Source organism: Palaemon carinicauda, chromosome 26 (genome assembly GCF_036898095.1).
Source record: "Palaemon carinicauda isolate YSFRI2023 chromosome 26, ASM3689809v2, whole genome shotgun sequence".
NCBI lineage: Eukaryota > Metazoa > Arthropoda > Malacostraca > Decapoda > Palaemonidae > Palaemon > Palaemon carinicauda.
In genome coordinates this window covers 72,959,168-72,972,694 of record NC_090750.1, presented here as the reverse complement: position 1 = coordinate 72,972,694, position 13,527 = coordinate 72,959,168, and the positions used below count along the sequence as shown (strand labels likewise).

Below are 13,527 nucleotides of genomic sequence, written 5' to 3'. Positions count from 1 at the left end.
ATTAAAATTTTTATAGGTCTTCGTATAACTAATCGTACCAGAATATACAACAGGCGTTTTGAAATTTGCTCTACTACCATAAAATTTATATTAATAACTTAAGCAGTAATTATCTAGTTAAGAATGGTACCAAGAGGTAATTGAAAGTTTGTCAGCATGGTAACTATTCCCTACATAAGGAATGCATGAATTCAAGGCAAACTGCAAAGTTGCAGAGTTTAAGTACTTCTAGTCGGCAAATGAAAGATGTGCAAGGCAATGCAATGCCAATTATGACTAAACTAAATTTAAAAGTAGCTTAGCAGATGGTTTTGATAAAAAAATTTTTATGAAGCTTACTACTATAACTGACACTGTAGGATACCCTAGGGATAAACCTATTGGCATAAAAGTATTATCCTTAACTTACCAGCTTTGAAGCAGAAAATCCCATTAGCATAAAGAGACTCAATATTACAGCCATCATCAGGATCTTCCTGGCCTGGCAATAACCTCTTGCCCTCCAAAGTAACCTAAAAAAATTCAAAAGATTATATACATACTGTAAAGAAAACTTGCATATTACAGTTCTGTTATTCCCGATCTGGTTTCTACTTACAACCCATCCCTGAAAACCTTCAATGATTATCAAAATTATACTAATATTCAGTTTGCATACTGCCTTAAACTATTATAAAAAAAATTACATTTCATGAAGATTTTCAACTAAAATGAATAAGAATTCCTTTACCAAAGTAATATAATCAACCAAATATTCTTTCAACAGTTAATCTTTAAACTATAACTAAAGAAATAGCAGCTATTTTTATAAAATATAATTAAGGTCTTCTCTCAATGATCAATCAATACCGATACCACTCCCAACCAAAAATTTTACTTTAGTCTATGGAAGTTTAAATGCAAGACTGATCTGTCTTACTGCAAGCAAAATTTTCTAAAAGGCAAATTTTCCTTTTATGATCTTTTCACATAAAATACTGTAGTATTACCCTAAATTTTCTTAATATTTATGGATATAGGGGGGGGGGGGAGAATGAGTGTGCGATCTCCAAAAGCTTTCCCGAGGAAGGCTAACACATTGAATTAATATGAAAAGAAAATACCAAAGAAATAGAAACTGAGAAATTGTTTCTTACATAGAATACAAACTCTAAGTTTGTGGTGTGGTGTCTTCATTCTATATACTATTTAAACTTAAATTGCAGGCAGGAATCAATTTTAAAGATAAAAGTTAAAAATAAATTAAATATCAGATGTGGTGTCTTTTTCATTATATTTACCATTTAAACGTTCTTTTATTTATTTTTATTATTTATTAAGCTAAAAAAATAAAAATCTATAAAAAGGATGTCACTTTACATGCTGTATGTAAAATAAGTATTTTCACTGAGCGAGAGATTTTATCATCTCACTTTCACTTGTGGTAGGATAAATAATGACATTGAAAAAAATTTGTGCATTTACAGTATTTTACTGTAAAATAATCTTAACACCACAGTATTCAATTTAGTTAGCTCTGAACCAGATTATCCTTTCTAAAAAATCATGACAATTGTGCTTCAATAGTTTATTTTACAGAAGTATTCAATTCTGACTTTCAACCATCGACTAAAGGTAACAAAGTTTCTCTATAGTATAATTTTATGTTAAACAGGAGCTTTGTTGAAATTTTAACGAAGCATGGTGTGGAAGTGAAAAGTTTTAAAAGAGTTAAAGTGTTGGTAATTATTTTGGCTTAAGTCTTCTGGCCTTTTACAGAAGTCTTGTTTATCTACAATTACATCTGAAAAATATAAAGATCTAAAATAACATTATCGGGCACATTAAAATTATCTTAGTGCAGCAGTACAGAGTGTTACCTATTGTGTTAGTCAATAGCAGGTAGGTAATGGTCAACGAGTTTACCCCCTATAGGGAAGGTAGCAATTGCGGGTTCTGTTTTCGCGCCTGTTACCCAATCCCCACGAATAAGGAGGGATGACTAATCTAGGGCATAGAAGTGCCCAATAACTTTCCCCATTATCAATATTCATTCTTGATTGTCACTTTTGCAAAATAAGGTGGTGTCATAGATTAGTCTGAATCCTTGCGTTTCCCTTAAACTACAGACACTGGTCCTAAGAGCAGGAAAGAAATTTTCTTCACTATCTTATTTGACCCCCTATTCCAGCCTTTCACTAATTTCTTTGAAATAAATTTCCCAAAAATGAGCTTCTCCATCAAAATCCAATTAAGTAAAAAAACTTATATTTTGCTTTTCTTTAAAGGGAATTTTGGGAGCTTATAAGCAAATTCAAACATTCACTTTTTTGCCCTTCACAAAACCTTTAAAAAATCTAAAAACCTATCTAGTTCCTGTTACAGTAAAGTTATATATTTTAAATTGTCAGTAGGAATGTATCAGCTACCAATAAAATAAAATGTGTACATGTTGAAATTCTTCTAAAATTACAGGCCAGTTTAAAGCAAATACAATATTATCTATATACACTAAGAATCAATATTTCAAGGCAGTAATTACAATACCACCACTATTGCAAATCATATTTGTAGTAGGTAAACCACACTATCAAGAAATTTCCTACTACTTCTACAATCTTCACCTGCAATTTTAGAAGTCCATCCTGAAACTCCCTTAAACCATCTGTCATTTCCTTCTTGGGACCATAAATACCAGAGCCATCCAAGTAAGCAGTATGCTGATTTAACTGTTCTCTAGGACCTAGTAAAAATATACATAGCAGGAATGATGACAATTCGTAAATTAATAATATTCCAATTAAGAATAGAAAGCAGCCTTTAATTGATCTAGTGAGGAACAAGTTTTACTGTGGGTATATTTAGTAATACTATAAGACTGCAGTAAAATTTTCAACTGAAAATACACAAGTGAATTATATAAAATTTGAAAATTCTTAAATGCATTGGCTAGTTAAGTAGTGTTGATAGCCAATAAAGAGGATATACCAGTGTAAGTATCTTAAAGCAATTCCTGTTTAAGTCTATTTTTGCCAACTAAAATTCAATCCATATGATAGTATTGAGTCATTACAAAATTTACAAGGAAAAAAAAAATTAAAATTTCTAAAGAATATTTTGGGTCAAAATGGACAAATACACAGCACACAATGATGTAATTAATGTTGTCAACATAACTATAAATTTTATACAATATACTCTCTCGTTTGACTTTCAGAACCCTGGGGCCACAAAATTCAGCAAACCCACACCCTCCAAAAATCCCAGATAAAGCCACCTAATCCATCCAAACACCAAAACCATGTAGTCCAGGCAAGAACCTAAGTCACCTAAAGCTACAATTGTTTGTTTAAACCTATGGGGAATTTAATTCCAGATAAGATGCCCTTTCCATCTAAACTGAAGCCCAACACTACTATAATGGTAAATTTAGAAATAATATATTTTGTAAATATCTTTCCTAAGTTAATTCAAGAGACTCTGGACTTAAAAAGAAAAAAAAAAAGAAAGAGACCTTTACTAAAAGATTTTGTACTTACCAAATCTGCACATCGGGGCTGGTGCAGAACGAACAAATTCCATACAGGTTTGACCATAACAGGAGTAAAAATCGTCATCTAGTGGAATTGGAATGGGAGCACATTCACTTTCAAATGGCTTTATGAAATTAGAGATTCTAAGGTTTGATCCATTGCTCGAAAGCAATATTTCCGCATTGGACAAGTTGAAGAATGGACGCAACACGTCAACATTAGAAGAGTTGAAGAACTGCTGAGAATTTACAATCAGTTTTTCCCCTTGTGCTATTAAGTTATCCAATATCTTCGAGGCAACGTTTAGCTCTCCCTCTAAATTTAAAGTTCTAAGAGAGGGTTCGAGCAATCTTAGGTCAGCTAATGCCAATTTTGTGGCATTTAAATTAATAGCCGCCGAATCCAATCTTACACTAAGATCATCGCAACACTTTATAGCACTTCCAAGGTAACCTATAAAGGAAAATAGAACAATATTTTGAAGTTATAGGATTTAAACAAACTTATAAATACTAGTACCATGCTTCATACATATATTTAACAAGATGAACAGTGATTAAAACCATTACTAGTTTTATTAGTTAAGTTGGAGTATCTTTAGATGCCATATACTGTACAACACTAAATTTCAAGGTTTAGATTTTTTTCTAAATTGGACTTTTTGTTTTGGGGGGAGAACTTTATAGCTACATTTCCTAAACTTCTTTTCCCATGAAACATCAAGGAGAGTCTTTTTTCAACATTTCATTGTAGGAACTAAAAATTTACCATGCAACAAACTTTCAAAATATATTTTCAAACCAGAACTTCAGCCATTCAATAGCTACTTTCTGTACTTTTTCTAGTACAGTTGGAAGTTCTCATATCACCAATAGTTACATACCCACTTTAAATAGCAAATCTTAACATTACAATACTGAACTAAACTAAAATTAACAAAACTTACTTGACCAAGCAGATAAGCAGATTCTTTTTTACAACAAAAAAAAGTTGAGGGTTATGTAGATTTTCTTAATTTTCCTATGCACTGTGCCCTATTTTCATGAATCACTTGCTGCATCAATAAGTATCACTTCAGGCATTGCTTACAATATGGACAATTAAATAGAAATAAATTGTTTTTACCAAAAATCTTTTCATGCAATGAAGATACTGTAATTTTGTAGTAGTTGTGCTAAATAATACTTTTGATACCAGTCAGTAAGGCTCAACTGTTCTGGTATCACTGGAATGTTTCATACTATTGAAAGAAAAAGTTTACATACTCTCCTGATGTTCATATTACTTCTGAAGTTCTGCATAAGATTTTCTTGTAAAATTAGAAAATTTTCCCTTCAATGAGCTCATGCTCTTAATAAAAGAAAGGCCATTCAAGTAGTGAGTGGCTATTGGAGAGAGAGGAAAAAAAAAAAAAAAAAAAAAAAAAAAAAAAAAAAAAAAAAGTCCTTGTTTTCAAGTTTACAAACCTGGAAGATTAAACCACAAGGCAGTGGGGAGGAGGGTGGGCATGTGTGAACATCAATCTAGTATAGAAATAATTTCACCAAGATATTTTAGATTTCTATGAACCTCCCTGACATTCATATTGCCTGAACGTCCCGTCATTTTAAATTCACAGTACTTTATGTGGAATGCCAGTGAAGACATTAAAAATTATATATTTATTAAATTTTACACTACTTTTAATAATTTTAATTCTTCTTACCTATACCAAGTAATTTTTTCAATTGCGTAATCTCTGGCACACCTTTGTTACAACCAAATTGAAGAATTCTTGTGGGTCTGGCAATACTGTATGGTTGTAACACAGAACAACTAACACTTAATGAGATTATGTTAACATTCTGCCACTTTTGGTTGGGACTGTGGGGTAGTGGATTTATGCAATATATATAAATGACTGGTTTGCATAGTCAGTACAGTAGTTTGTTACAATCTGCAGCCCTCGCATTTATTTACGAAGTCTGCCTTAGGTTGGAGAAGTTCCAAAGTGACAAAACAGGGCGTGCAACCCTCACCAAGAGGTCATGCCTGGCTCTGATGAGAAGTTCCCAAGTGACAAAATAGGGCATGTAACCCTCACCCAAAGGTCATGCCTGGCTCTGATAAGGGGCAAGGGGCATGCCTACAATGACTCATGAAATCCAAGAGTCAATGTCCAACAAAATATTAAATTCATGTGGGAACATTCAAGCATCTACAATGAGAAATTTCATAAACATAGCCCACAGGTGTGTGTTTCCTGCATTTGTGTCCAGCAATTAGACTCCAAAGGTAGGTCAGATTGTCACGAGGCCAGTAAAACTTAACCTACATGAAAGAACAGAGGTGGTCATGACTGACTGGAGGAGTCTCCACCAAAAGGGTTTACTCAACAAATCCATGGTATCCCTAGCTTGCTTAGATTGGGGAATGTCACATGATTAGAGTTCAAGAAAAACTTATCAAAAAATAGTCTCTCTCCCAACCACAAGAGCGCGAGGGGTTTTGCCAGGGAACCTCCAAGGTCATTTCAGAGGGTTCTGCTGGACCAGATAACTGGATAGCATCAACAATACTAAGGATGAAGGGCCTGTAGACTTATGACTAGGCCTGAACAGTAGATACCATGAGTAGGTACCAGTTTGGTTTTGAATCTGGCACTTATTCTTTACCAGAAAATTGGTTTTCCTTTGACCTCTGATGTAAATTCAAGAGAAAGGATATCAAAAATATTCACAATTAGAATGTTTTTCTTGACACTTGCTCATGATACGGCAGCAGAGGAAGAGTTTTACCTCCCAAGCCAATGAACGTTTAACATTGAAACAGGTTTCAGACTTTCTCTATGCATATCCTTTCTTTTATGAGCTTTCTACTCTTAAATCTGTTCTACGCCTATACAATGAAGATGCTATTGCAGGGGAACTAGTCCTCTGGTGTTTATATGCTTGAGAGACTAAGCAGCAGGAACCACCTTTGGGGAACAAAAAAGAAATAAAAAGGATAAGGCTCCATGACTTTTTCTCATTAAAAGGCAGCCAAGGTTTAACCTCAACATTGAAGAGACTTTGCCAAAACTTGGAGATTTTTATCAGAATTAAAGTTGTCATTCTCCAAGTATGATAACCGAGGAGACTTCTAAAACTAGGCATACACTTATGGCAGATGCGTGTTCAGGAGGAGTACGTGTAATGGTGGCATACAAGTTCAGCTGGTACACCAATAGAACACATGGCACAGTATTCGGTTGGAAACTCTCCCACTAGAACGTAGGTGGAGTTCATATGGATACCATTAGCGAACGCTTGTCCGAAGTTTTTTAAAGTGTATTTTAGCTATTTGTGGAACTGCACGATACTAGCACAAGGGTGATAAAAAAACTATCAACCCTTTTGTCTAGAGAATTTACTTCAAGATCGATGAGACTCTTTGGAGAGGCTGCCCCTGTAGAACCCCATGTGGTAAATCAAGGGCTACAGATTTTCTAGAATTATCATTGCTTCACTCTTAGGAGGAAACTGAACTTTCAGAACCCTGTAGGAGAACAGAAAAAGTAGCTTTGAGAAACTCAAAGGTAAATACAAATCCTCCAAAGCCATAGGCAGCGTATAGAGAAATTTTGTACATTGAATGAAGAGGCCAAAGTTATGCTGTGGGGACCCTTTTCCTACATGTAAAGTTCTACTTCCGGAACTGACAAAATACTCCCTGGTCTCTAACATCTGCTTGTAGCCTAACACTGAGGAGAGAATTTGAGGCATTCTGTAGAACAAATAGATGCTTATAGGGTCATAATTACTAATAGCATTCTCTGCCTTGCTAAGAATGGCATGAGACCACACAATCTCTTACAAAAGATTGGCAGGCATCCTGTTATCAGTATCAGTACTGAAACTCAATGAAGCATCGAACGTGGAAAATTAATGCTTCCGCTTCTTCCTTCCCAGGAAGCATCTGCTGGTGCAGAACTATCAGTTTTTGTATAATAAATGGAGGCACACCACCGCAATCTTTTTTATGGCTTTGAAGGATGACTAAAGTGACAAAATATTTTGTTCACTGAAAATTACAAATAGCATTTGTACCTTGTGTGAATAGCTAAAGCGAATGCCAGCCAGAGTTGCAAAACCTTAAGCTTCAACTTGCTACTTTCAACCTTTCCATATTAAACTATAATAAATCTATAATGCTGGAAAGCAAGATTGAATATGCTAGAGAAAATTAAGCACTAATTTAATTGCTAAATTGCCAATTTTTTTTTTTATCAAAGAAAAAAAGCGTAGTTATTGACAATGCTTAATTTTGTACCAATGAAAATAAACATTGAAAGTGAATGCTTTAATTAAATTTGTTTAGAACTTTATAGTCTAGAGGGTTTCCTTAACTTTTTTTCAAGGACACATGGAGCATCAATTCAGTCAGTTTTAGTAAGTTTCGATTAATCTCCTTCAGAAGTGGTTTGTGCATGCTGTATTGACTTTATGTACGTTTACTTTGACACCGATGACAGGCATCACAGATTTGAACTAATCCTTCTGTGGCCAGAAAGAAGCCATTAGCTCAAATTTGTTTGGTAAAATCATTTACTATCATCTGTTGGGCCATGGCAAATTGACACTACACTAAGGAATGCAGATACTGAACTGCCAGAAAATTCCTGCGCACACCATGCAATCTCTGCCAAATAAATTGGGGAAGACAATCCACAGTAATAAACTAAAATTTTGGAGTAGGGTAGGATTATAAAATTTAGGCCTCAAGCCAAGCATTGGGGCATCAAAGGCCATTCAGCACAATCTGTAGTAGGTCTGATCAGTATCAAACTATTGAAGAAACCGAAAGAGCCCAAGAGAATAGCAAGTCTTATTAGATTCAAGACTGCATCTTAATGCTAGAATGCATCTTCCTTTACTGAGTGAAGTTTATATTAGGAAAGAAAATGGGAAAATTGAACATTTTATGGGTAAAGGGCTAACAAACCAAACTTCTGTAAAAGCAGTTATATGAACATTAGATTTGTACACTTACCTTTAGCAATAGGAGTAGCTGTTAGGTCATGATCAATAAACTGCCCAAAAGTAACTAGGATAAAAGAATGTACTGGAGATTCTTCATTTGGTTTGCTATTAACTTTTCGACTAATTAGACGAGCACTAGGAAGGGGACCATCATCAAGTGCTGTACGTAAAGATGAAATTCCTGAAAAAAGTAAAAACTTAATATAAATACTATGACCTGTATAAAAAATTTCAATGTTCATTAATTTTATAGTGTACTTTGCAGTACACTAATGACCTGCTATACGAATAGGTTACGTACCTGAAGACTTCTGCGTCTCGCAATAATTCATTCAGTGCATTGTTCTATAAACTTCCATTATGAACCTCAAGATATGTACCTACATACTCCCCAAAAGTTTAGCCTTTCCCAATCTAGGGTTTGATATACAGTAATAAAATAGAATACCTGAACTAATGGTAAATGCTTGACCTAATATTTTAGCATACAAAAGTAAAGTTTTTTCCAAAACACATTTTATTTACTGTAGAGTTTACTGGCATATCAAAGTTAACCATTTCATTCATGTTAAGAGTTACTTCAAAGCAACAACCCTTACAGTCCACATCCACTAAGCTCCCAACAAGAACTGAAAATAAATTACTCTTAGCTCCTGCCTCAGGAAAATTATTTCAAAGGAATTAGATGAATTAAACTTTAATCCTCCTTCTAAACTATATCTGGAGCTTTTGAGGCAGTCAATTAAATTATGTTGTGTCAGGAACTGTGCAAATGGTTGCACACTAGATGTTGCCTAGTACTACAACAGCTGCATTTTAGAATGCCATAATGAACCAGACTAGGAAACTCTAAACAAAGACTGATCAACAACTGTACATGTTTTCCCAGTTGAAATTTTTAAAAATTCCCTACAAATAGCACTGGAAGTGAAAATAGAAATTTTAATCATGACAACACATTACATTTAATCTATATACCTGGCCAAATCTCTACAGAGTAATGTTAAGAGACTTTATATTTCATAATACAGTACAATACCAACATTAAATTACATTAAACAGATACAATGAAGTGAAAGTTTTCACTCCTGTACTTTTTACCATGGCAAATTGTCAGTTTGGTTAAAGGCATAGCCTGAGCGAGCAGTTCCCACGTTAAAAAAAGCAATCAAATTTTAATTTTTCATTTACGTACTGTTTATGCAAGTTTGTGCCAAAATTTGGATAAAGTTTCAACTTAGTACAGAGGCCAGAGTCATATTACTGTACATTTTACATTCATATACCGTATAAGAAACTTTGATGATCTGATCAGTTTTACAGACACCGAGGTCACTTTTGTGTGATATAGGAGCAGGTCTGAGTTTATTGGAAAGTTAGAGTAAAAGGTTATTTTATCTTATAAAAGTCAAAAGTATTATATAAGGTCATGTTTTTTAATCAGATTTAATTTAAATCTTTCTCCATGTATTTTTATATTTTAGAAATTTAGGGTTTGGATACAATTTACAGGTTTTCTAAATTTCCATATCGAGAAGGTAATCGTGTAAGGACTGCCTACTCGCATCTACATTAGCTAACTATACCCAGTACCATGAATAGACGGACTTGATATTCAAAATGGTACACAATTTTATAAAAGTTTTAAAGATCTAACAATTTCAGTTTCATCTACATTTTTTTTTTTTGTCAGTGTATGAAATTGGCTTTTTTCAATTCTTTCAGTATCCTATGGGTTAAAAAGGGAAACTAAGTGGGAAAAGTTACAGTATCAGAACCTATCTTTGTCAACTTATACGGGTAGGTTTCGAAAATAAGGCACCATAATTATAGGAAAAATGCCTCTGTTTGGTTCTTCCTCTCCCCATTCTTATCTTCCCTCTCTGAAGGAGTTTCCATCGCATTTACTTTCTGATCTAACCATTTATTTACTTTACAGGAGCTGCTCAGTATTTGTATTAAGAACCTTAATTTGCCAATATACAAGCAACTTTATTTACACCTCTTAGATTACCCCTGTCGAGAGCAAGTGGTCGAGCAAGCAAGCGAATAATGTGCACTGCCATGAGAAATTACAACCACTCAGTTTAGTCAAAACTTTGTTTTAGGAAATCATAAGATAAGCTATGCCATTTACACATGTACGTTGCTTTAGAGCAATTACTTCAATGAATAGAAGAATATTAGAATCCACACTACAAGTCTAGTGCCTAACAACCTAGATATCAATGTGCAGCTCTAGAGCAGGAAGGAGAGTTTTATAGCAGAAGGATCCAAAATTTAGTACTCTAGGAGAGAATATTTAATGTAATGTGCTATGCATCATCAGAAGCCTTCCTAAATGGAACACTAACCACTGCCCTAAAAAGGGTCTGGTCAGGGTTTGAAATAGGGCAGGTTACTTCAGAACTACTGCCTTGAACCAAAGACTAACTGGCCTTAGATGTCACGAAATCTAAACTTTTAAATAGCTTTCAGAAGTTCAGCACTATGCACTAATCCAGTTAAGTGTTGCAAGGAGTTAAGTGATAGAGTCTCATTTGCACAAAATTAGCCTGTCTTTTCTGTATTTAACATAAACAAAAAGCAAGTTTCCCTATACACTAGCTGTTCAACTACCATCTAAACTTATTTTCCATAAGAGGCTTTTACACTATCATTCTCTCTAATCTAAATCAAATACTGTCAAACACTAGAATGTTTATGAATATCGCCCCCCCCACAAAAACTTACAATATACACAGTAATTACCATATATTCGTGTATAGCCCTACCACAAGTAAAGGATTTGCCCATAAATTTCATCTAGAAAAACCATTTGTCATACACTCCATGTAGTGGGCATTCAGCACCTTCAAGGCCAGCCTCATGTTACAACAATAAATATTTGACCACAAACTTTATAGCATATTCATTAAAAGTTCATAGTAACATTAGTTACCCATTGCATGTATAAGTTAACTTACGTGGCCGATCCTATTTAACAAACGAGGACTAACAAATGAAATGGATTTTAAATGGCTTTCCTAAGGATAAAGTAAATAAAACAACATTATTATATAATCAATACTTTGGAAGATTTCTATTGCTGCAAAAGCTAACCTATACAGATGTGTAAATGCATTTGTTACGATTGGCAATTAAACTTTGAACGATAGTCTTTAAGGTGGCAAGTTTAGCTAAAGAAATAAAGTAATTCAATTTGGATTTCTAAGTATACAGCCAAAGCATTTCTAACAATTTAGACAGAATGGAGGACAATGCACTATTTGAGGATACAGTGCTAGTGCAAAAGCAAGCAACTTTTATTATCTCCATGACAACGCTGTTCTGATGAATTTTTTTACCTTCAAGTTAGTATTGATGGTTTTTAATTCATTGTTCAAGTTCATTTTTTTTAATTTTCTTTACTTTGTTTAAACTTTCTTGCATCATTGTTTTCCTGTATACCATAGTATAGGTACTGGTAACCTGTAAATTTTGAGGTTTCAGACTTTCTGGCGACTGAAGTATTGTAATAAAATATTCTTATTTTTATTTTACTTATACACGCAACTACATATGATTATACTGAGCATGTTATATACTGTAAAGTCAATCCTTCCTAACTACTATTTACATATAAAATTAAATTACAAATTTGGAAAATTCTAGGTTTGACAAGCCAGCCAGCCAACCGACACGTTCGCACAGTCCGAGTATTACAAATACAAACAAAAGACCCAAGACTACTTATAAAGATAAATTTGCCAGTAAATATTCCTATTTTACTTGAAGAAGACTACTGTATACAAGATAAAGTCAAATATTCCAAACTACTACCTTATTAATGAAAAATAAGCAATTAGAATACCCTAACACCACAACAGATGTTTAAAATATTTATCGTTCCAAAGGAATTGGGTGTGTAACAGGCGAACCTTTACTATCCAAAAGTCGTACGAAGATTTTCCCTTTACATAGAAATATACTGTACTAAAAAATCTTAAAGAAAAAGCACTAGACTTATTAACAACCTAGATTACAGTCCCTTGCATTTAACGAGAGCAATGCAGACAAAGTCAGTATGGCTTGGCCAAGCCATTGGTTTATTGCCATTAAACAGTAGTGTCCCATTACTTATTGTTTAATTGTATTGGAAGGAAAAATTTCTTTGGTCAGGGGTAAACAATATAACTGCTTCCATTTAAAATCTATGCTGAAATCTAGAGGTTCAATAAATTAGATTTAATATGGATTATTTAACAGCTTCAATAAAATTCTCAAAAACTTACCATCGCCATAATCTGGGCTCAAAATTCTCCTAAATTTTGTAAAGGATGCTCCCCATAGATCATTATTAAGGTTGTTACAGGTACCATCAATTGATCTGTAGGTATTCAATGGATCACATGGATCTTCTAACACTGGTCTAAAGAAGTTGTTGAACCTCCTTTCACAACCATCAGCTTCACCTAGTAATCTCAGAGCTGCAGCAGATGAACTTGGGAGATTTAAACTGCAGAAGAAAGTTAAGGTTGTACATAGAGACTCTTTAATAAATAGAGAAGCTTTATCAAAGAATCATAGTATTCCAAGAACCACATAACCACATTACCTTTGAACAAATCTTGTCGTAGCCTCTCCAACTGCATAACCCAACTGAGCCATATTTGTTGATATGGGATCGGTTCTCCTAAAAGCAACTTGATGGAATTCTGATGGAGATTTTTCCTCTACCGATATATTCCGAGTAAATTGCACTCTTGAAGTTATGTCATTTATCTGTAGTCTTATTTCGCCCGCAGACAGAGCAGAACTAGAAAAAGCTCTACCAATTGAAATCCATACAAAAATTTCACAAGCACGAACAATCCAAATGCATACAGTATTTACAAAATACAACTATAGGTTTTAAACATTAAGATACTATACAAGAATTTAAGAATTTTTTATAGTACTGGGGAAGCAGTTCTTTACAAAAGTACAACGGAACTATTTTTGCATAAACTTTTCATTTATAGCTTGAACGGCAA

General features: G+C 33.9%; 1 protein-coding gene across 2 annotated transcripts in view; it reads right to left on the bottom strand.

Annotated features, from left to right (window-relative positions):
• Nucleotides 1-13,527, bottom strand: part of LOC137619579 (lactoperoxidase-like) — a 54,624-nt gene that overhangs the window by 10,298 nt on the left and 30,799 nt on the right. Inside the window, exons 10-15 of one of the 2 annotated variants that reach the window (XM_068349733.1) lie at nt 13,110-13,322; nt 12,787-13,010; nt 8,523-8,693; nt 3,519-3,965; nt 2,604-2,722; nt 410-512 (exon numbers count right to left, since the gene is read on the bottom strand). In XM_068349733.1, coding sequence (XP_068205834.1) covers nt 410-512; nt 2,604-2,722; nt 3,519-3,965; nt 8,523-8,693; nt 12,787-13,010; nt 13,110-13,322 — 1,277 coding nt within the window. The remainder of the gene's footprint in view (nt 1-409; nt 513-2,603; nt 2,723-3,518; nt 3,966-8,522; nt 8,694-12,786; nt 13,011-13,109; nt 13,323-13,527) is intronic. The other variant, XM_068349734.1, reaches the window with a different exon arrangement.